The 24,829-nt window shown below is 39.9% G+C and overlaps 1 protein-coding gene across 27 annotated transcripts in view; it reads right to left on the reverse strand.

Annotated features, from left to right (window-relative positions):
* The window catches only part of PHF21A (PHD finger protein 21A), a 192,580-nt gene that overhangs the window by 42,326 nt on the left and 125,425 nt on the right, over positions 1-24,829 (reverse strand). For all 27 annotated transcript variants that reach the window (XM_070804155.1, XM_070804147.1, XM_070804152.1 and 24 more), the window contains one exon: positions 3,941-4,141. In XM_070804155.1, coding sequence (XP_070660256.1) covers positions 3,941-4,141 — 201 coding nt within the window. The remainder of the gene's footprint in view (positions 1-3,940; positions 4,142-24,829) is intronic.

Consider the following 24,829-nt stretch of genomic DNA (forward strand, 5'->3'; position numbering starts at 1 on the left):
TTCAGGTTAAGTCATTATCAATTTTCTGACTAATTATTCTTAAAAAGTGAGTAAAACCCCAAACTAACCTGAATTATATACTTACCATTAACTGCAACACTAAAAAGCACTGAATTCTAACCAGTGTGTTCATATGTTAGCATTTTTATTCTACTTTAGAAGTATTTAGTTGTAGCTAATTTCACTTCTATCTTCTAGCAGCTGCGTGACTCTCTTTGAATATAAAGGCACAAGACCTAGTACTGTATGTTCTGATGAAAAGCTTCTGATGAATACATTTGCTAACCATTTACTGACACCAGGTATTGCCACGGGTACTGGTTGGCTCTTTACTCGTCTGGTGCTTATTCTATTCTAAGTGCAAGGGAATATAAACCGATCCTGGAGTTCTGAGTTTAGATGACAAAGAGAATCTGAATATTTTGATATCCAAACCTAATGAAAACCTCTGAGTTTTTCTGGCAGGAGGAAGAGAAGACACAGAAAGGAAAGGTGCCCCCAAACAGAGAAAGTTAGTTTTATGGAAGCTGTGATTAGTCCTTGACTGGTTGATGCAGTCCAAGTATGATCTCTTCCAAGAGACGACAGCAGTTTTCCCAGTTTCATAAAGGGGTTCTTTATGGACAAAACCAAAACTGCATGAACTAGAAGTTAATGCAGAAAATACATGGCAAGAAGTACTAACAGCAAAATCTTTTCATTTTTTTGCTAAGTTATTGGTTTTTTACAGTCACATGTGGCTAGTGGCTGCAAAGCACAAGGTACTGAATTTAAAAAGACCAGCTCCAATGTACAAATCAGAACTTAAGAGGGATTATTACTATGGGCTCTAATTAACTTCCACATCTATTTCAGATTGTTGGTTTAGTTCTGAATGGAAGGTAACCGTTGTACACTTGGACAGCTATCAGCCCCTTTTGTCTCTAAGGGTTTATTTTCTGTTTGGCTTTATTAATTGCATGCTTCTTTATATCTGTATTCATTTAAAATGACAGAGTTGTGAGTATAAGTTGAAGAGCACACCTGTGTTCAACTGTTCTTTCATTGTTTTCTGTAGATTGGAAAATTTTCAAAATATACATACAAACATGAGCTGGAGTTAGCTAAGTAAAGGGAACTGGTTTCCTTCCCCCATCCCTCCCTCTCCCCAGCCTTGGTACATGCTAATCATCCAACTTAGAATAAAACGCTTGCTCTTCCTAGCGTCTCCTCTTTGCTTACACAGATCGCCAAATTTATAGTTAATCCTTTCTGGACTGAAACATTTAGTATATGCCATATATTAAACTTCCCATTTGTCCCTAACCTCATGAACCTTTAATGACTCCCTATGACTGCCAAAAACCCCCAAAGTTCTGCCACAGGTTGGAGAGCTTCCACAAGCTAGCCTCTTCCTACTTCCTGGCTCTATCTCCCTCCCACCACTTCCTGGAATCCAGGCTCCAGCCACAACAGCCTCCTTGCTATTCCCAAGGCACGCATTTCCTTTCTGTCCATACTTTTGTTCACACTTCTCTCTGCAGTGTGACGCTCTTTCCCCTCTGCCCCATCACTGAGCTCTCTTATCTGTCAAAGCCCTCATCAAAAGCTACCTTCTTTATGTAGCACTCTCTGATCCCTCTGGTCAATATTACTGTCCTTGGGTATTTTCACAGCTCCTCATTGGTGTTTTCATTTTTTTCTTGTTAGCTGTTTACATCTTCCTCTCTTCTGGATTTTTTAAGTTCTTGAAGACAGAAACCCTATCTTATTTATGAATCTGTCCTCTCCAGTGCCCAGCACTGGGCTTGCATATAGTAGAGACTCAATCAATATTTACATAATTAATGAAAAGAATTATCACAGTTTACCAGAGTCTAGGCAGGGACATTGCTGTTGTTCAGTTGCCAAGACATTACTACCTCTCTGTACTAAAAGCCAGCATATAAGGAGCACCCAATAAATAATGATGGACAGTTTACCATAAAAACAAAACCCCCAAACTTGAAGATCTTTTAGCTTTTATCGTAAAAAAAAAAAAGGCAATATAAAACAAGCTTAGCTAAATCAGTTAAAATATCAGATAGGCTACCAGATGGAGCGGCCACAGTTTTGGGAATAGCCCCAGGCCCCTTACTATTGCCATCCCAAACCAGTACAGAACTCAGATTACCAGGGAAGGGAATAGCTATTGTTTAAGTATTAGGTAAGTATTTCCTCTGATTTGTGCAATATCGAATGGTACTTGAAGAAGAAGTTTCCATGGATTAATAGAGAAAACTCCTAGTACCAGGAAACAATGAATTCTAAAAAAACTCCTTCCATGTAAACACTTTCTGATCAAACTGTACTTTGGAAAGAGAACAACCAATCCAACTCTGTTAAAAACTCCAAAAGAAGTAAACTGATAGACAACCTTTTAGAAGAAATGCAAGTCCTGGTCAGGGGGGTTTTAAAGTCAGTTTGAATGCCTCATTTCCAAATAGCTTTAGAGATCAGGGTAAAAATGATGCAGGCCACTCTAGCTACCTGATTTACAATGAGGACTCTTCATTTTTCCTTCTTTGGCCTTTTATATAATGTTAGTATTTCTCTTTTGGACATTGTATAGCAGTTTAGAGTAGCAAATGGACAGGTTTTTCAGTCAGAATGTCTGGGTTCAAATCTTTGCTCTACCACGTAACATTCACATGATTTTAGGCAATTACTAATTTTTCTATGCCTTAGTTTTCTTCTCTAGAAATCAGAGATAATAATAATAATACTGTCCTAGGAGGGCTGGGGTGAGGACTGTGCACATTGTACATGTAAAGCCCTTAGGAGAGTGCCAGTATAACGTTACAACCTCTGTCAAATGTATCTTCAGTATTTTTATAAGTATTTTTTTGCATTTGCAAAATATTGTGTATGAACCAGTCCAACTGTACATAAACAGTGACTAACCAAGTAAACTATACTCTTTTGCTCTACATATAAAGATATGGTGGAGATGGTGTTGGTGGGTGAGCGGTGTCTATGCTTAGGTTTCAGAAGATCCCCAAATCCTTGAAACCATGTGCAAAAATGACTGTATTAGGTGTGAATGTGTATTTTTCCGGGGAGGAAATCCATGGCTTCACAGAGTCTCAGAGGAGTCTGTGACCTCCAAAGACCAGGAGCCACTGCTGAAGAGTCCCAATTTAAAAGGTATGCCCACACTACATATAAGAGTGTGGAGATCAAGCTTGATTACTTCTCTTAATTGAATCATTTCTAAATACATCCTTTTCTGTGTGTCCTGAATGCCTTAATATTCTTACATTATGTGGTAGTATAAATGCCTTTTTCAGTAAAATCATTTATTTGCACAGCTACACCAATTAGAATGTTCTTAAGCTTTCCACTCCTCAGCACTATTTTTGACTTGTAGCTTCCATTTCAGATTTCCTTCACTGTATGAGAACAAATACATATTCTCATATGAGATGAATATGAACTTGGAAGTGAATATTTCATTTCTATGAAATATATCACCTTCTAAATGCCTCTTTCTACTGGTCCCATGGGCATTGATCCTGGAATATTTCCACACCAACTGCTAAGCATTCCAGAAAAACCATTCTTGAGGATGTCAAGTCACAGAGACATTTAGAACAAGTGTAAATAAACACTTTCAGAAATTCAAAATAAGACTTTAATTCTGCTCTAATACAGAGACATGACTTTTCTTTGATTACCTTTTCCCCTTCTTTGGACACATGGGAAATCATTTTAACTTTTACTCTTTGGTAATGTTATTTCTTTCTGCCGATGAATTCCAAGTGATTGTTATCCCAGACACAGTATAAAAAAGTAACCAAAAGAACTTCTGCTCAGTGCTAGTTCAGCTTGCTAGTGCAGGCTGAAACAGGACCTAGCTTTCCGTGACCAGTGACAACTCAGCCCACGGCATGAAGCGCGGGGTGCCGGTCCACACGCATACCTGCGGTGCGGTCAGGCCGGGGGAGGACGCAGCCGCCTGCGCGTGGTGGTGGTGGTGCTGCTGCTGCTGTAGCTGCTGCAGTGGCTGCTGCTGTGCTGTTTGTAGTTTGTTTTCAGACTGTGGCAATGGCTGTATTTGGAACTTGTCTGGTTGTTCTTGCTTTACTATCAGGTTCTTCCGTAGCTGTTCAACTACTCTTTTCTACCAAATGAGGACAAAAAAGAATAAAATCTATTAGAATATTGTTCTATCAGCTGTAGAGAAATAGGCAGCAATTATATGCCCCTGACAACTTTTCTGGAACCAGCTAAATCTAAAACTGGTTACATCTAAAATTTAGATAACAGATAAGACAACTGAGAAGAAACCCACGGCATAAGACACACTTCACATATAAAGGGAAGCTGAGCCACAGATGAGAAGAAAAGCTAGGGGAGGGCACACAGCAGAGCTGAGACTCCTTGGCTCTTATTACTTGGTATGCCGGACTGGAAGGACAGTTTAAAGTAGTAGTAAACACATGATTCTGGAGACACACTGCCTCAATTCAAATTTCAGTTCTGCTACTTACCAGTTATATGACATTGGTCAAGTCACATAACCTATCTGTGCTTCAATTTCCTGTTCTGTAAAATGAGGTAATTGACAATAACCTTAAGACTCTTACAAGTACCAAAACGCCTCATGTAAAGTACTCAGAATTATTAGTGGTGTACATTGTTAGTCATTTTTTTTCTTTTGCATCTGATAACATAGATACCAGTCATAGTAATTTTTATTAATCAAACAAACATCATGTATGTACCCCACTTTAAAACATTAAACAGACTTTAAGAAACCTTGATCCCAGCACCATGTGATATACACAACAGAGACTTTAAATTACTGAAACAGGTACCTCATGTAACAGGATTATGAAAACTTTGTTTAGGCAGAGTAGGGTTTTGAGTATATGGGATGAAATTTTCAGATAAATTTGTTTCCCTGACTTTACTGAAATCAAAGAAAATGGTATGTTCAGAAACTTTCATTACTATAATACTACATTTCAACAAAGTGACACTTCACGGAGGCGCAGACTTAACTTCATTTGCAACTAAACTTTGCATCTAGAACTACATGGCCAAGTGAATGTCTCTTCACATGGCGTGTGGAGCGGTGGAACTGAAGACTGGCAAATGGCTCAGAGAAAGTACACTGACCGTTTGGGGCCTGCCTTGGGCTCTGACTCTCCGGCCCTAATGGCTGGAAGAAAGTCTAAGCAGTGCTCCTCATTTACGCTTTTGAGGTGAGTTCACCAGCTGAGGTTTGTTACTTCTGACAAAAGCAGGTTGCTATTTTCTAATATAGATTTTAAATAGAGAAGAAGAAGTAAATAAAGATCGCTAAATGAGGGGTTAAGTGAAACCATAAGGGCCAGGCTGATTTTCACATTCCTGCTTATGACTCTAACCAACTTCACTACAAAATACTCTCTAAAGAAGCCAAACCTGCAGGTTATGTGTTTAACCTACTTGAACATTAAGATATTTACAAAATAAATTTTTTTTTAATGTTAAGCCAATACAAAATACATTCTTGACAAAAAAAAATTTTTTTTTTTTTTTTACTGATTCTTTTTAGGTAATGAAAATATCGTATAAAGGCTGGTGAAGGGGGAGTAGGCTGTACTTCACACTCTGCCAGCACTGCCTCTCTGAGAAGTTAAAACATTAAAAAGAAAAAAGAAAGATGCAGAGTTCAAAGTATTTCCAGAAACCCATCTGCAAAATACGAAAAATGAAAATTAATAAAAATATAAAATTCTTATAAAAACAACTTTCAAGTCTTCAAAATCCTATTTCTCAAATACAGAAGGCAGAGCAATGGAATGGATATAGTTTAAGAGAATGGGAGTAATAGCAGTGGTGCTATGGATAATTCTGAGCATCACATGTAGATTTTATTACTTGGTGACTACCACAACATTTAGACATGCAACAATTAAATAATTATTTAGAGCTGCTTTCAGTCCCCCTCCCCAACATATTAATCAGCATTAATTAAACATATTAACAAGCTAGTTAAAGTGCAGCACCAGCAGCTGAAGAAAGGGACTAGAGAGTCTTTACCAAAACAAAAACAAACCTCCAGCTTAGATCAGGGGGAGGAGGAGAAACAATACAAACATAAATGTGGTATCCGCCAAAAAACAGACTTTGAACAAAAACAGCACCGGAAACTAAATCATTACTATACTAGGCACAAAAGGAAAGGGTGTTTTTCTCCTCTCCAGCCATCCTTGGGAAATACACTGTGCTCTTCCACTTACTGCCTAACCGGGTTAAACTAGAAGCAAGAGACAAAGCTCGGAACCCACTCCTCTTGTTTTGTACAACAGAAGGGAACAGTAGGGGAAAGAACAAGAAAGGGACGCAGGCTAGAGTACTCTGCAGCCATATGGCTAGAGCAAGGTGACGACCAATCAGAACCAGAATCAGGACCATGGGAGTCAGTGAGTCACCAAGCATTTACAACTGTCCCTCCCCCGGGGCCTGAAACAAAGAGGGGAGGGGAAGTGGGAGCCTAACACCTGCAAACTTATTAGTCCTTGAGAAGAGGGAAAGAAAGAAAGAATAGAGAGCTGTGCAGACTGGACACAGGTCAGATCACATGAGCTGTGTAATGCTTCCTTTGAAAGAAGGCGCTAGCTAGCATATTTCAGAGAGCCGCTCAGAAATGCATTGCCCTGGCAGTCCTTGCTGTGTTCACCAGAAGATGAGAAGAATATCCAGCATATAGTTGTGCATGTCTATGGATTTTTTTTTTTTTAAAGCAAGGTTCAGGTTGATTCGTTATGTCAAACTCCTATTCACTGCATTCTGAAAACCAATGATCTAAAGTTAGATGAGTTCTGGAGTGGAGGTGCTCCTTCTTATGAGCACAGACACTATGCACACTCTTTAAGGGCCAGCCATGAAATTAAGAGACGCTTACTCCTTGGAAGGAAAGTTATGACCAACCTAGATGGCATATTCAAAAGCAGAGACATTACTTTGCCAACAAAGGTCCATCTAGTCAAGGCTATGGTTTTTCCAGTGGTCATGTATGGATGTGAGAGTTGGGCTGTGAAGAAGCCTGAGCACCGAAGAATTGATGCTTTTGAACTGTGGTGTTGGAGAAGACTCTTGAGAGTCCCTTGGACTGCAAGATCCAATCAGTCCATCCTAAAGGAGATCAGTCCTGGGTGTTCTTTGGAAGCAATGATGCTGAAGCTGAAACTCCAGTACTTGGGCCGCCTCATGCAAAGAGCTGACTCATTGGAAAAGACTCTGATGCTGGGAGGGATTGGGGGCAAGAGGAGAAGGGGACAACAGAGGATGAGATGGCTGGATGGCACCACCGACTCGATGGACGTGAGTCTGAATGAACTCCGGGAGTTGGTGATGGACAGGGAGGCCTGGAGTGCTGCAATTCATGGAGTTGCAGAGTCAGATGCGACTGAACTGAACTGAACTGAACTGAATAAAGGAGAGCTGCCCTGTGCAGTAGTTGGCTCTTCTAGGTTCCACATCCAGGTTTGTTCTAGTTCAGTCTTGTAGCTTCTGGCAAATAACAGTAATCACATTAACTCCAGTAAGACCCTGATCTAGGCCTGTACCAGTTCTGGGTGGCAGTGAGGGAATAGAGCTACAGTGTTTCGTAAGTCTTAGCCTGTGGTGTCAAACAAAGTTCTTAAGTAAGTAGTCTCTCATCTTCACAGGCAGTGAGCCTATACACTCTTGCTATTGTGTGTTTTAAACAAAGAAATCATGACTTCTGCTGGTCATGGATGAAGGTTATACTGGCATAAGCAACTAGATATTTTCAATGTTATTCACATATATTCAACTTAAACATTGCTAATTATCTTGAAACATTATCCTGAAGCTTCGAGAAAAGGCAAAGTCTCACAAACTGGCTATTTGTCACTTACTAAATGCTGGGAAAGACCGAAGGCCAAAGAAGGGGACAGCAGAGGATGAGATGGTTAGATAGCATCACCGACTCAGTGGACATGAATTTGAGTAAACTCCAGGAGATAGTGAGGGACAGGGAAGTCTGTCGTGCTGCAGTCCATGGGGCTGCAAAGAGTTGGACACGACTTACCAACTGAACAACAACAAAAAACAAGTTAATGAGAGCTAAAAAGGATGGCAATGGCACCCCACTCCAGTACTCTTGCCTGGAAAATCCCATGGATGGAGGAGCCTGATGGGCTGTACTCCATGGGGTCACTAAGAGTCGGACATGACTGAGCGACTTCACTTTCACTTTTCACTTCCATGCATTGGAGAAGGAAATGGCAATCCACTCCAGGATTCTTGCCTGGAGAATCCCAGGGACGGCGGAGCCTGGTGGCCTGCCGTCTATGGGGTCGCACAGAGTCGGACACGACTGAAGCGACACAGCAGCAGCAGCAGCAGCAAAAAGGAGGGAGGAGAAGAAGGACAAAAGAACTGGAAAAGGAAAAGCTGGAAAGAGTGAAGGCAGAAAGGAGAGAGAAAAAGTGAACAATGTGCTATCTTCTCTCCTTAATACATTTTCTATAAACAACAGGCCAGTGTGCCAGACATCCAGAATGGCTAGTACTGCCCCCTTCAATTCATCTGTCAAGAAGTGCTCCAGAAACCCAGCATGTGATTCCAAGCCTCCGATTCCCTTGACACTCGCATCACTAGGTTTCACCAGGGCTTGTTCAGGCAGAAGCGTTCAGAGTCCCTGACACGTGAAGTCACAGTTTCTGAGACAGGTAGTCACTGTGATAAATATTGTGACATTCCGTAATACTATCAACGTGCTCACATGAGAGCAAGACAGACCCCAAGGAAAAACACAGAAGTTTATAGGTCAATTCAACAGAAAATTGGGCTCATTTTTCTGCTATGTAAGTCAGTCACTCCAAGTGCCATGGCCTTTGTCAACACACAAGGGAGATGGAACGGTGGAAGATCAGCCTACTCTTCCACTCAAGCCACAAATTTATTCCCATCAAACCCTCACACAAATTTCAGAAAGCCTCACTCAAGAGCAACTCCAGACACAAGCACTGCCCTCCACAACTGGACACTGTGCTTCAAGGCTCTGTTTTTCCACACAGTCGCTCAGCTCACTTGTGTTTCACTCAGCGTTACCTGTTCGTGTACAGTTATGAGAGGGCTACACCCACTCAAACATCTTCTCACACAGCATTCCCTTAAAACTTCATCTTTTTTCCTCCCTGATCAACCACACAATCAGAAAATATAGCCCTGCCTCTTCATACCAAAAACTGATAGAGACATGTAACTTTTCACAAATCCAGAAAATCAAGAGAAAAACTTTACCCATCTTCATACCTAAAATGCAATGAAAAAATTTCCAGGTCTTCACACTTACCAACTGCACAAATGAAAACAGGTTACTAAGTTTTTTGTGTGCAGAAAAACTAACATGGAGAAATTTACATTTGCTAATAAACTCAGAATTTAGAAAGAGAAAAGAACCCTTTCTACTGTCCAACTGAGAATTAATCAACTGTATTTATAAGCAACACCAATACTCAATAACAGTGAAAAGGTAGAAAGATCAGATGAGTCTTCAGAATGCTGCCATGTAATTATTCTCTAAAGAACACGGTATGTTACTGGCATAACATCAATGACAAAATTACAATCCAGAGTAAAAGCTACATGCTATTTAAAGGAAATAGAAAATTAAGTGACGATTCCACCATTTTATCAAGAACAACAACAAAAAAAGGAAAAGAAGCAATAAACTCAAAATAAGTTCCTTCTTGATGTTAAAACTGAAATTTAATGGGAAGATACATACTGAAGTTATTAGAGGGAATGTTCAGGGGAGACACGCAGAATAGAATTCAGACAGGGGAGCAGAAGGAGGAATATTGGAGGCAGCATTTACAAAAACATACTTAGGGGAATTCCTTGGTGGTCCAGCCGGTAGGACTCAGGCCTTTACCACTGGGACCTAGGTTCAATCCCTGGTTGTGGAACCAAGATCCAGTAAACTGCACAGACCAGCCAAAAGGAAAATATGGATGGATAGATAAAATACACACATGTATTTAAATATATATTTATATATACTCAGATAAAAATAATTACATTTCATTCATTTTGTAAGGCACTAGGAGGTTTCCCCCAAACACTCTGTCATTCAGTTTCAGCATTAGAATTAGACAAATAGCATCTAACCTTACAAGCCTCTTTTAAAAGGAATATATTCTTGAGAAACACTACCTGTTTGGCCACATAGTATCTATACCTCATCTAATACATGAACTGTGTATATTGTCTACTAAAGCGGATTTGTTTGGTCTTAGAGAGTTGGGAACACAGATATTTTACAGTTCTGCAAGGGGTCACAGAATTTGTACAGTACAATTTAGATGAATTAAGGAACAGCAGCAGTTGGAATTATCAGGGTTTTTTCCTGTAAAGTTCAAAATTCTCTACATGGATGCTTAACAGATGGTAGAGAATGCATATGTCATGATAATGATTAGACTTTGGCTTTTTTAATTAAAAAATATTCTTTGGGGTTTATTCTTGCTTTAACACACACACACACACACACACACACAGATATTTACAACAATAGATTTTACATTCATCCCTACAGGAGATTAGACCTTTTATTCGTATCAATGGGGTTTATATCTCATTTCCATTGGGGATTACATCTTTTATTTGACAGCCTGATTGAAATGCAGTTTACTTTTTTTCTTATAATAGTTCATTCACGCTCTAATAGGTAAACTCAACCCCACCTTCCCCCAACTCCTTACGCAGGACTATAAAAGACTGCCAAGACAACTATAGTCAAACTTTGTCTAAATCTATGAACCCTTCTAATAGGAACCTGAGAACTTATCTTTAATTTGCATCAAACAAGAAAGAGTGTAGCTGTTTACTCAAGAGAGAACAGTCCCTGGAGAACTACAGTGTTTCAATATGTAACACACCCAGATGCTGGGACAAAACAGTATCAACAAAGAGAGAGACTAAAAAAGAGCACTGCGCGCTGGGAATGGTAGTTATAATATATTTATCCATAATAAAAGAGGAAGGAAGCCAAAATCAGAACCCAGTTAGCTTGCATTTAAGTTCTCTACGTTTCTTTGACGTACTAAACTATACTGTCCTGCCTGCTCCAGAAAAATGCTGAGGATCAAATGAATAAATGCTGGGGAGTGCTTAGGAAATTGTCAAGGGCAATGTGAAAAGCAGAGATGATAACCAATGAATAATACAATTTCTCTAGTATGAGTTTTAAGCTCAGAGCAACCACTAATTAAATGTGATTTTTCTTTTCAATGTCAATTATCTTTCAATCATTTTATTTTTAACATCTAGCCAAACATTTTATGCTTGTTCAAACTATGTTATTTTCTTAAAAAATGAGAATCACCAAACAAAGTACAGGATTCAGAAAGAGAATGCTACCTGTTGCCCTTTTATCTCAGAAATCAAACACAGTAAAGAATATTTTCCTGTGCAGAAATCCGTACAGCCCAGATTCTTCTACCTCTATTAGTGGTTCAGGGCCATATTCTGAATACATAAAATAGATGTCCAATTTAAATGTAACCTGACCCAGCAAAGACCCTAGATACAGTAATGCGAACAGCAGAAAAAAACCTGTAAGAACCATTTATAATCTGTACAATTTAGCTGCTTGCTAATATAAAAAAAGTGCCTGAATCATTGTGTTTGTACCACAGTGAGATATGACACACAGGCTATTAATCTGTAAATTAAGCTCCAGTTCAGTACAACGCGTGGCCCTCTGTAACTGTCTGTTACAAACCTGCACGCACCACCAGCCTGTCCTTCACCGTTCCACGGCTCTACCCCACAACTTTAAAGGCAGCTCTGCCTTGTTAATGTCAGAGTTGTCCCATACACTATAGAAATCCTCTCACTGCTCTGCCCTGAAGCTGCTATGGTTCTCCTCACAAAAGAAGTATGATTGGAAATGGCTGCACAGTAGCTGTCCCTGACAAGTTGGATATGAAAATACAATTTAAGCACAATAATGATCCTAAAATGGGGGGAAGGAAAAGGAAGAACAAAACCAAAAACCTCTATTATTTTACAGAATACTGCTCAGATAACAACAGACTGTTTTGGTGACTCAAGCCCTGGGTACAATTTGAGATAATGCAGGAAGCCTTGTTTTCACAGAAACGTACGACAGAATCAGATTCTAGGAGGGGCAAACATTACAGACTATCTGACCAAATTCTGAGCAGAATACGCGCCCTGAGTCACAGATCAATCAATCCCAAGGATGAGGATATCTTTTCACGATCCTCAGTTTTGCAGCTTTTTTCTTAAATGAGATAAAAACAGAAGAGTATTAGAATACTATACTGTGTCAGGCAGGATATATCAGGTATAAAATATTTCTGATGAAATGTAACGCTTTCCTCACACTGAAACAAAAGTAGGGCTTATAAATCACTAAACACTGATATTTCGCATTGGTAAGTATTTGATGAAAGTACAACCTGAACAGCATATTTTTTATCATCTACCATAATAGCATAATCACACAGATTAAAAGATTCCAAAGCTGCTAAATGAGTATCTCTTAATTTCAAAGTGTTCAGCTTCAGTATTTTATCACTAAGTATTTATTATAATCACTTAAAGAAGAAAATGAACAGTTTATAAATATACTTTCTGACAAGACCCCGCATGAAACAACAGAGGAAGCAATTCTATCACCTATGTAGGCTGCCAAGATGAGGGGTAGTTAACTTCAAGGGATTGGATCTTACAAGACACGTGACAAAGAACGATTTGCATTACTCTGTATTTAGTCTGAGTTTTCTGCAACAGAGAAGGAAGAAACCTGAACTCATCCTTCAGAATTTCAGAGCAGGTTTGGTTTTTCTTTGTTTTAAACGGTCAGTACTAGAAATTTTAATTAGAAAGAGAGACATTTAGCAATACAGAAGAAAAGCATGAACAAAGCATTTCGTTAAGAAATTTTGATTTGTATTAAGTCTTAAGTATGAAGAAAAACATTTTTCACAAGCTATGAAAATGACTAAATCCAATCCACAAATCTCTACACAAGTATTTAAAGTCTTTACACACACACACACACACACACACGCAAGCACATAATTCTAATTTTTAGAAAAGATGGTATGGCCACAGTAAAAATGATTTGTTGTTTTATCTTCTGTTAGCATACTTTTTAGTCCTGAAGGTGTGGCTCACTCTTTACCATACTGTTCTCCAGTTTCCACATCCAACAAGATAGTGAGGGTCAAAAGAGAAGAGGACATTTCACTAAACACAAGACGCATCTCTCCATTTGTTTTTGCTGTTGCTGTTTGATTTTATTTTTAAATCTTTTTTTGTTTGCACCGTGCAGCTTGTGGGATCTCAGTTCCCTGGTGAGGGATGGAACCCTCACACCCAGCAGTGGAAGGGCCTGACAAGCTGGATATGAAAATACAATTTTTTAACCATTGGACTGCCAAGGAAGTCTCTCTTTGTTTTTCTTAACCCCTGGACTGCCAAGAAGTCTTCCTTTATTTTTCTTTAAATAGACTTAATTTTTAATTGTCGTTTCATTTACATTTTTTAATTTATTGAATTTTTTACTAAAGTATACTTGATACACAATATTATATAAGTTATAGGTGTACGATATAGTGGTTCACAATTTTTAGAGAGTATATTCCATTTATAGTTATTACAAAATATGTGCTATCTTCCCTGTGCTATACAATATATCCTTGCAGCTTATTTTATACCTAATAGTTTGTACCTCTTAATTCCCACCCCTATACTGCCCCTTCCTCTTCCGTTCTCCCACTGGTAACCACTAGTTTGCTCTCTGTATCAGTGACAGACCTAATTTTTAAAGCAATTTTAACTTCACAGTAAAACTGAGTGGAAAATACAGAGAATTCCCATATATATTACCTGCTCCCCTACCCATAGCCTCCTATATCAACAGTCCCATCAGAATGGTACATTTGTTAAAACTGATGAACCTATACTGATAAATCATTATCACCCCAAATTCACAGCTTATACCAGAGTTCACTTTTTATTAAAATTGAAGTATAGTTGATTTACAATGCTGTGTTAGTTTCTGGTGTACAGGAAAGTAATTCAGTTATATACACACATTCTTTTCCATCGTAGGTTATCGTAAGATACCAACTGCAGTTACCCGTGCTCTACAGCAGGACCTGCTGTTTATCTGTTTTATACGCAGTAGTCCGTATCTGCTAATCTCAGACTCTAATTGATCCCTGCCTCTCCCCTTTGGTAATCCTAAGTTTGTTCTCCATGTCTGCGAGTCTGTTTCTGCTTTGTGAATAAGTTCATTGTGTCATATTTTAGATTCCATACATAAGTGATATCATGTACTTGTCTCTGTCTGACTTCACTTAGTATGATGATTTCTAGGTCCATCCATGTTGCTGCAAATCATATATTCACTCTTTTTTATGGCTGAGTATATATACACACCACTCTTTAAACATTCATCTCTCAGTGGACATCTACATTGCTTCCATGTCTTTTTGCATAATGTAAAAGGTGCTGCTATGGACATGGGGTGCATGGATCTTTTCAAATCAGAGTTTTCTCCAGGTATCTGTCCAGGAGCGGGATGCTGAATCATATGCTAGCTCTCATTCCAATCATAGGTAGTTTTCATTACAATCCCAAAGAAGGGCTACGCCAAAGGATGTTCAAACTACTGTACAACTGCACTCATTTCACATGATAGCAAAGAAATGCTCAAAATTCTCCAAGCTAGGCTTCAACAGTACATGAATCATGAACTTCCAGATATTCAAGCTGGAATTAGAAAAGGCAGATGAAGCAGAGATCAAACTGCCAATATCCACTGGATCACAAGAAAAGCAAGAAAATTCCAGAAAAACATCTACTTCTGCTTCATTGACTAAGCTAAAGCCTTTGACTGTGTGGATGACAACAAACTGAGGAAAATTCTTACAGAGATGGGAATACCACACCAACTTACGTGCCTCCTGAGAAACCCGTATGCAGGTCAAGAATCAACAGAACCGTACATGGGACAACAAACTGGTTCTGAATTGGAAAAAAAGTACATCAAGGCTGTATACTGTCACCCTGCTTATTTAACTTATATGCAGAGTACATCATGCGAAACGTTGGGCTGCATGAAGCTCAAGACTGCTGGGAGAAATATCAAACACCTCATATATGCAGATGACACCACCCTTATGGCAGAAAGTGAAGAGGAACTACAGAGCCTCTTGAAACAGGAGAGTGAAAAAGTTGGCTTAAAACTCAACATTCAAAAAACGAATATCACGGCATTCCAGTCCCATCACTTCATGGCATATAGATGGGGAAACAATGGAAACAGTGACAGACTTTATTTTCTTGGGCTCCAAAATCACTGCAGATGGTGATTATAGCCATGCAATTAAAAGACACTTGCTCCCTGGAAGAAAAGCTATGACAAACCTAGACAGCATATTAAAAAGCAGAGATACTAGTTTGCCAACAAAGGTCAGCTTAGTCAAAGCTATGGTTTTTCCAGTAGTCATGTATGGATGTGAGAGTTAGACCATAAAGAAGGCTGAGTGCCAAAGAACTGATGCTTCTGAACTGTGGTGTTGGAGAAGACTCTTGAAAACCATTTGGACTGCAAGGAGATCAAACCAGTCAATCCTAAAGGAAATCAATCCTGAATATTCATTGGAAGGACTGATGCTACAGCTGAAGCTCCAATACTTTGGCCACCTGATGCGAAGAGCCGACTCATTAGAAAAGACCCTGATGCTGGGAAAGATAGAAGGCAGGAGAAGGAGACAACAGAGGATGAGATGGTTGGATGGCATCACCAACTCGATATACATGAGTTTGAGCAAGCTCCGGAAGATGGTGAAGGACACAGAAGCCTGGTGTGCTGCAGTCCATAGGGTCGCAAAGAGTTGGACACCACTGAGCTACTGAACAACAATGGCAGCTCTATTTTTAGTTTTTTGAGAAACTACCATTCTGTTCACCATAGTGGCTGTACCAGACATTCTCACCAACAGTGTAGGAGGGTTTAGCGTTCACTCTTAATGTTGTACGTTCTATGAGTTTTGACAAATATATAATAATGTATCCACTATTGTAATATCATATGGAATAGTTTCATTGCCTAAAAATCCTCTGTGCTCTAACTCTGCACCCCTCAACCCTTGGCATCCACTGATCATTTTACTGTCTCCATAATTTAGGCTTTTCCAGAATGTCATCTGTTGCAATCATACAGTAGGTAGCCTTTACAAACTGGCTTCTTTCACTTAGTAATACATATTGGTTTTCCATGTCTTTTTATCCCCATATATAATATTCCATTGTCTGAATATACCACAGTAGTCTCTTGATTTTTAGATACAATGTAATGGCAGAAAGTGAAGAGGAACTAAAAAGCCTCTTGATGAAAGTGAAAGTGGAGAGTGAAAAGGTTGGCTTAAAGCTCAACATTCAGAAAACGAAGATCATGGCATCTGGTCCCATCACTTCATGGGAAATAGATAGGGAAACAGTGGAAACAGTGTCAGACTTTATTTTCTGGGGCTCCAAAATCACTGCAGATGTTGACTGCAGCCATGAAATTAAAAGATGCTTACTCCTTGGAAGGAAAGTTTTGACCAACCTAGATAGCATATTCGAAAGCAGAGACATTACTTTGCCAACAAAGGTCCGTCTAGTCAAGGCTATGGTTTTTCCAGTGGTCACGTATGGATGTGAAAGCTGGACTGTGAAGAAAGCTGAGTGCCGAAGAATTGATGCTTTTGAACTGTGGTGTTGGAGAAGACTCTTGAGAGTCCCTTGGACTGCAAGGAGATCCAACCAGTCCATTCTGAAGGAGATCAGCCCTGGGAATTCTTTGGAAGGAATAATGCTAAAGCTGAAATTCCAGTACTTTGGCCACCTCATGTGAAGAGTTGACTCATTGGAAAAGACTCTGATGCTGGGAGGGATTGGGGGCAGGAGGACAAGGGGATGACAGAGGATGAGATGGCTGGATGGCATCACTGACTTGATGGACTTGAGTCTGGGTGAACTCTGGGAGTTGGTGATGGACGGGGAGGCCTGGCGTGCTGTGATTCATGGGGTCACAAAGAGTCGGACACGACTGAGTGACTGAACTGAACTGAATGTGAGTGATTACAATAAAAACAACAACAATAGTATCAAACAGCTATTACCTGCCAGGTAAGACAGTAAGGCTCTGAGCATCTAAGGGACTGGACCTAGGTCTCAAGTTAGGGGCAGAGTCAGACTTAAAAGTTTTAGTTCCTGATACCTAATTTCTATCTTTCCTCTCACCACATTATTTTACTTGCTGGTAAGGACCTGAAGTTCTCACATCTATTAATATACAATTTGTTTGTGACCTTGGGTAAGTTATTTACCTGATCTTGGTCTCAGTTCTCCACTCAGTATTCAATATTTTCTTCTGTTTATAAATCTGTCAATCTCTAAATGGCAAGAATACAATCTCGTGATCTTTATTTTTCACCTCTATATAAGCACAGTACACAGAAAACTAGTAACACTCACAATGATGATCTGACACACTACAAAGAGGCTAAATCATTAAAGAATAGTTTCATTCAAGGATTAAACACTCACATGAACAAGGGTCAAACAGGTAATGCATGTGAATGAAGCAGGCCAGCTATGAGATAATAGAGAGTGTTGGGGACTACAGTCAACTGGAGAGGGAATGACCTGTCTAAAAGCCCTAATACAAGAATCCCTTTTAACACTGTTAAAATATCTTTGTTACTTAGATTAAGCCCATGTGTTACCAGTATTCAACTTTTAGACAGTAATTACATTCACTGAACTATAGTTACTAGGAAAGGGATCAGTCATCACTTAGGAAATTTTTCAACAGCAAAAGGTAAGTCAAAAGAATTTCAGATAAACCCAAAATTCAAATAGCTTTCCTGTTAATCAAAATCTTATTTATCATTGTTAAATGGCTGGGTTGAGACTTCAGTGGGAAGAAGCGCAGACATAAAAGCAAGTGATAAATGGGTACTGAGAAAAATATCTTAAGAGAAACAGACAACAATACACGAAATATAAAAGAACAAAAAATTTGTAATAATATGTTCCATAATTGTGCCAATTTTATCCAAACAGCTTCAAGTACTTTGTAGACAATTTACCCTCCGCCCCATCATGTAACACCAATGTAAGAATGAGCTGGAATCAGTTTCTCTACCACTGAACCGCAGCTGTCTCTAGGACTGAAGAAAGCAGCTGTTTAAACAGCCACACTGCAGAGGTCAGAAAAATGAAAACCACCTTGTTGAAGCTGCCCAGGGAATTACAGTAAGCAAAATGCAATCATCAGACCTGGAATCCGACCACAACACCAGAAACATCTCCTATACTTAACTGGCTCTCATTTCTGAGTACTCCAGATTTTTCAAAATCATTTAGTTTACATGATTAAAAAAAAGGAATCCATGTTATAAACATATGTATTCATTAATAATTTTTCAAGAATCTTACTTTCTGAGTGAACCCTAAATGAAAAGTGATTCCATTTTCACAAATATTTCCCTAATGGTGTGCTTCTTTTAGCTTAAGCAATCATACGTTCATACAGCACTTTGTAAATTCTCATACCCTCTTATCAAATAAGATTCTCACTACTCTGTGGGGTGAATTAAGACAACTGTCTTTGATTAGACAGGGACACTGAGGTGATTGATGACTAGCCAAAAGTTATGCAGTTACTTCATAGTAAAAAGGGCACTAGAATATGGACTTCCTCTCCCCTAGAAAACTAGTCTGAATGAAGCTCTGTTCACTGAACAAAGAGCTGAAGCTCGTTTGTCTGAGCCAGTCCTTCTGGGGTTGACAGGAGGCTGGGTGACATCCAAGTGGACTGTCTAAAAGTGGAGTATCGTTTAGATACTGGACTGTCTAAAACTGGTGTGGGGAGATCAGCCAGGGCGAGAAACGTCCTCTGCTGGGCATCAGTCTCTAGATAGAGTAACTGCCAGGAAACAAAAGACAGGCCATGAAAGCCGAGGAAGAAGGAGAGCCTGCACAACAACCTGAAGGGCCAAGCTGGAGAGGCGCCCGAGGATACAGTCAAGGTGGGAGATGGGGCGGTCAGAGACGAGGCATGGATGGCACAGGTGGGTCTGGAGCAAACTGCACAGAGAGTGACCCTTCTTAGAAAAACTTCCTATAGGCTCTGAGCATCAAAAGAGCTGGGAATGTTCTTAAAGGGACTGAGATGTCCTGGATAACTTGCTCCAAAAGGCCAGAAGACTGTAATTCCGTCTGTCATCAAAGATATTCCCTCTGGCAGCTGAGGAGGGATACATGATGAACAATCCGACAAGAATGACGTGCTTCCTTCACCTATGGAGTACGACGGACAATTCTAAGATACTGTTGCTAACCTTATACCTCAAGCCAAAAACTTTAATTCTGGAGCAATGACTTCAATTTAATAAACATAATGGGCTTCCCTTGTGGCTCAGCTGGTAAAGAATCCACCTGCAATGCAGGAGACCAGGGTTCGATTCCTGGACTGGGAAGATCTCCTGGAGAAGGGAAAGGCTCCCCACTCCAGTATTCTGGCCTGGAGAATTCCATGGACTGTAAAGTCCATGAGATTGCCAAGAGTTAGACACGACTGAGTGACTTTCACTAATGGATGTTGGCAACATGTATGTGCTTGTGTGCTAAGTTGCTTCAGTTCTGCCCAACTGTTTGCAACCCTATGAACCACGGCTCGCCAGGCTCCTCTGTCCGTGGGTTTCTCCAGGCAAAAATACCGGAGTAGGCTGCTGTGCCTTCCGCCAGGGGATCTTCCAAACCCAGGGATTAAACCTGCGTCTCTTACATTTCCTGCATTGGCAGACGGGTTCTTTAACCACTAGTGCCACCTGTGAAGCCTGGCAACATATATACTGGGTAAAACACTGGGTTCCAGAATTTAAGGGAGTAAATCACAGCAAACTTTACACACCAGCCACTAATATCAAGCTAGGTTTAAAATTTTTATTCACTAACAGATTTATCCTACTGCCATTTAAACTATACAACTATTTTGCTTTTAAAATAAAGCACAGATGATCAAAATCCATATGCAAAGGGGCTGGAGAAATAACACTACAAACCAAACAGAGAGGTTTTCCAATCAGCCTCCCTGCTTTCAGAGGTGCTACTAGGAATCCTGGCCGCCCCTCCCCAACCCGCCATGCAAGACCAGGGCTCAGTCAATAAGACTGCTGTGCAAGTGACACAGCCATCACTTCTGCTTAGTCTCCACAGGCCTAATGTATGTGATGCTGAATTTACTTATCTCAGTAGGCAGCAGAGCCTCGCCAGGAGTGGTAATGTTTTAGACTCGGTAAGAACAAGATGTCAGGGGTTTTGTTGTTGTGACATCATTCTGCAACACCTTATTTCAACTCTGTTATGAGCTGGCAAAAGCACTCAATCAACCCGGCTCTATAATCCAGCTCCGCTTACCCTTCAGATGTTCCAGTAGCAGGACGGATTCGCTATATTCACCGGCAACGTGACATACGAGTAACACAGATTTGTCCATTAATCACACCCTTTGAATGTCTCCTTGGTCCTTTTCTGTCCTTGTACCTCCCAGCTGTCATTTTCCTTTGTAAACATTTCCTGTGATATTTTCATCCAAAGGACCTAAGATCTAACTCCATGGCAAGCCCACAGAAATGTGCCTAACAGTCACTGATATACGGACATCCCAGGACAAAGACCCATCAGACGGCACCCAGGCTTCCTACAGCCTCCTCTATTCAGACGAGAATGAGAGGAGACAGCCGTTTCCATCCCCTTTGGAAGGACGTAGTTGATTTAAGGACAGTGGTGAGGGCAAGCACGACAGACCTGCCCGGAGAAAGCGAGGGTATCTGTCGTCTGATGGATACAGTGGCATGGACCTACTCGTGCGCAGGCTGTCAGCCTTGCCACTAATCAGAAGGGGGAAAGCATCTTCAGGAAAAGAAAACGGAACATATTGAGTGGAAAAGAAGAAGTGACATGAAAGTCCAATGTTTAACAAGCAGCTTTTCTTGGTGGTTGAAGGTACTCCTTTCCCGAGACTTCCTGTAACAGGAAGGAATCGCTCCTACACGGGGGTCGTACCTACACGTCATGGGGTGTTTGTGTGTGTGACAGCTATACCGTCATAATTTTAGATGGTTAAACCTCTGCTCCAGGGTTTATAAAAGATCAGAGCACTTGTCACTCTTGGTGCAGGTAGAGAGAGAGAGAGTAGTTTAGCAGTTCATTTTTCTTTATAATTACACTCCATTAACCTTCCACATGAGAGCTCCCCTGTGCTTTCATACCCGCAGCACCAACTGGCGGCATTTGATAAGGCTCTACAGAGTCTGCAAGACCAGCACATGCAACAAAAGGAACACTTTAATACTGCAGACTTAAGCAGAAGCTGAACGCGGGTCCGCAGCTCCTCTACTTACTGGCACACACATTCAGCTCAATTATACATGTGTAGCAAAAACAAACCAAAATCGTAAAGTCTTGGAACCAGCAAACAGATGATGGGAGCTCATTCAAACCAAAAGTGATTCAAAATCTTCTGATAATATTAAAACCCCAAGTTTATTACTATTTTTCTAATCTTGGATAATGTGGCACCCTATAAGAAATGGGCTCGATAAACTAAAGCTTGCAGGGTGACACAATTACTGGGCGATCTGTCTTACAATTAGATCACAATGGTGACTACAAGCTGCCTATTGTGACCATAATTTACTCACTTAAGTATTTCTCTTTAGGTATCTCTCAGTAACTCATTAAAAAAATTCATTAAGAACTAGCACTAAGTCAATCTTTATCCTTCTTGACAATGCACACGTAAGTGATTTCCCTTTTCCCTTTTCTGAAGACAGAGAGAGAGAGACCGAGACCTATCCCATTAATAATGCATTCTCCTGCAGTTTTTTATGCAGCACCCTGAATGCTTCTTTCAATACGTACAGAGGTAGATTAGTGCTCTTCCTACCCTAGCAAAGACCAGGTATTACGTGCTTGAGCCAGTCTGGGAAATAGGGGCTGGTGCAGTTAATCGTGAATCATCATTTAGTCACTCAATCATGTCCAACTCTTTGTGACCCCATGGATGGTAAGTAGCCTCTGTCCATGGAATTCTCCAGGCAAGAATACTGGAGTGGGTTGCCATTTCCTTCTCCAGGGATTTTCCTGATACAGGAATTGAACCCAGGTCTCCTGCACTGCAGGCAGATTCTTTACCGGCTGAGCGATGAGGGAAGCTCCCAATTATTGGGGAAACAAAAGAAGCCAAAATTTGTACCTTTGCCCTAACCAATGGCATCCACAGCCCCCACAACATTTCAGAATAACGTTTCCATCATTGTAGCTTGTGTTTCTGGGTATATTCCCTAACCACAGTGATCTCAAGAAGGGCACAGGTACCCTGACAATGCTGCTCACTACTAACTCTCTTTCTTTGGCAAACTTATGCACTAAGGGTACTGGTCTATGGTAAGTGTAATCTGACAAACAGAAGATTAAAGTATAAGAATTCAGAGGTACAGCATATTCTTCATCAAATGTTACATTTAAAACACTTTGTCTGGAGGTATAAACTACAGCAAGACCTTGTTTTTGAAAATTAATCAGATTCTTAGTATTTCTGAAAGTATCTGGCAGAGAAATGATTGTTTGCGTTCATAGTCTGAAGATGGATGATTGGATCCGGGCGTTCCGCTACACTTTTTTTTCTATGCTTTACATTTGAAACTGAAGGATTTTTCCATTAATATTTTTCTTTTGCTTAATACCATTACAAACACATTACTTGCATATCTGCAGGCCACTTAACACCATGGTATCCTTTTTAAAAAATGCTTTTCTCAGCCCAAATATCAGACTTGTGCTTGCAACTAAATAGTTCATAATTCTTTGAAACCCAGTATCAAAGACATAATTTTAAGATATTCTTGCTAAATATTACATGCTGAAGTATTCGGCATACTGATGCTGAATGACCAAATGCCAAAAGATAAAGCCAGCCCATGCCTATAGGAAGCAGCTCCGGAAAATGTTGGGTTTCAATGTCCAGATCCAGCGACAGTCAGGTTTCTCTTCTGCCTAATATGCATATTTTTCATTTCCTAATGAGTGGAATTTCTTTCCCCAAGTACTTATTTTTCAGTTTTAAAAGTGGTAGACATTAACCACTCTCTATAACCATGTCAAGAATTAGGCAAAAGCCAATCTACCTGCTCAGACTCTGTTGCTCTGACTCATTGTTGGGCCATCTGTTTATGTGTGCAGCTCGTCTCACGGTGCAAATCAACCTGCTGCTGGGCAGATCTGCCTCATGCTGCAAACTCATTCTGCAATTTCAACCTCCCTCACCAGCAATTGGTCCTCTTATCGGAATCTAAAACTACCACTTCAATCAACTAGAGTCAGACCTTATTCTACTGCTCTTGTACCAAAAAATGATACACCACAGGCCCATGTGCAAACAGGTCATCTCTGAACACTGGGCTCACGAGGAAGGTGGTAACACAGGTTTGCTCCTATCAAACATTTCAGTACCATCAGCAGCAATCAGCCTGCCACCCAGAAATATACACGTACGACTGTGGAGAGGCTAAAAAGATTACTGAATCCCAGAGGCCAAGAGCATGAAATACAAATACAAACCATTCTGGGTCTTCTTTGTTTTAAAGATTGGCAACTTATCCAGAGATAGGTTTCTCTGTGTGATTAACACACAAATTTAAAGCAGCATTAGAAAAGGTTCTCAGAACATCCTCTGAAATCCACAACTACCAATTTGCTTGCTATTTTGCATGCATTTTGCTAATCATGCTTTCATCTTAGATTTAAAAGGATGTTAGGTCTATAATAGGTAGTCAAGGTTTGATGACATTATTTATTGAATATACTTACAAAGTAGGTAGTACAGTATTAGATTTTGTGGCATAATATTAAATTCTTTAAGAAATTTATGTAGCTATTTCAGAAAATAGAAGATGTGTGTGTAAAACAGCTATAACATTTCTTATAGATTAACAAGGAAAATTACTGGAAGATTTTTAAAAATATGTGAACAAAGCAGAGAGAAAATAGTCAGTACAAGTAAGAAAGTCAAACCTGGGAGTGTACATTTTGAGCAGTGACAATCCAAACGGCTTTCTTGAGACAAAAACAATTAAACATGGGCTATCAATAACAATGAAAAGATTTACCTTGGAGAAATACAGTACTACAAGTTTAGATGCTAGTGTTTGATTTATGTAAAGAATTTGAGAAGACTGTTCTTTGTGAATAAAATGTAGAATTAATCTATCTTGTTTCCAACAAATGCACTTGGGCAGGTCTATTTTTAGAAAGGAAATTTTTTAAATGTATATGTAGCAGACCAAAACATGTATAATTCTGAAGGAGCTGAAAAGTTACTAGATTGGTTGTTAGAGGACATGAAACTATGTCAATGATGTGTAGAAATAGACCTGAAAACACAGACTTGAGAGAACCAAATATTATGCTGCTTATTAGCAACAGATATCTGGGGATGACAAAGCACAGGAATGAGAGACACTGATACCTTCCTGAGAATTTCTGTGTCCTTAATGGGTGAGAAATCCATCATGTTTCATTTTGTTCAAGGTACTACTGTCTCTAATGTACACAAACATCTTAATTTTTCTCCTAAGGATGAGTTACAGCAGTGGTGAAGAGAAATATCTGCCCCATTCCTCCGTGCAAAGTCACAGCTTCCTACAAGACTGGCAGCAATATGACTTCTACTAAACAACTACCAACA

Source organism: Bos indicus, chromosome 15 (genome assembly GCF_029378745.1).
Source record: "Bos indicus isolate NIAB-ARS_2022 breed Sahiwal x Tharparkar chromosome 15, NIAB-ARS_B.indTharparkar_mat_pri_1.0, whole genome shotgun sequence".
NCBI classification, from domain to species: Eukaryota; Metazoa; Chordata; class Mammalia; order Artiodactyla; family Bovidae; genus Bos; species Bos indicus.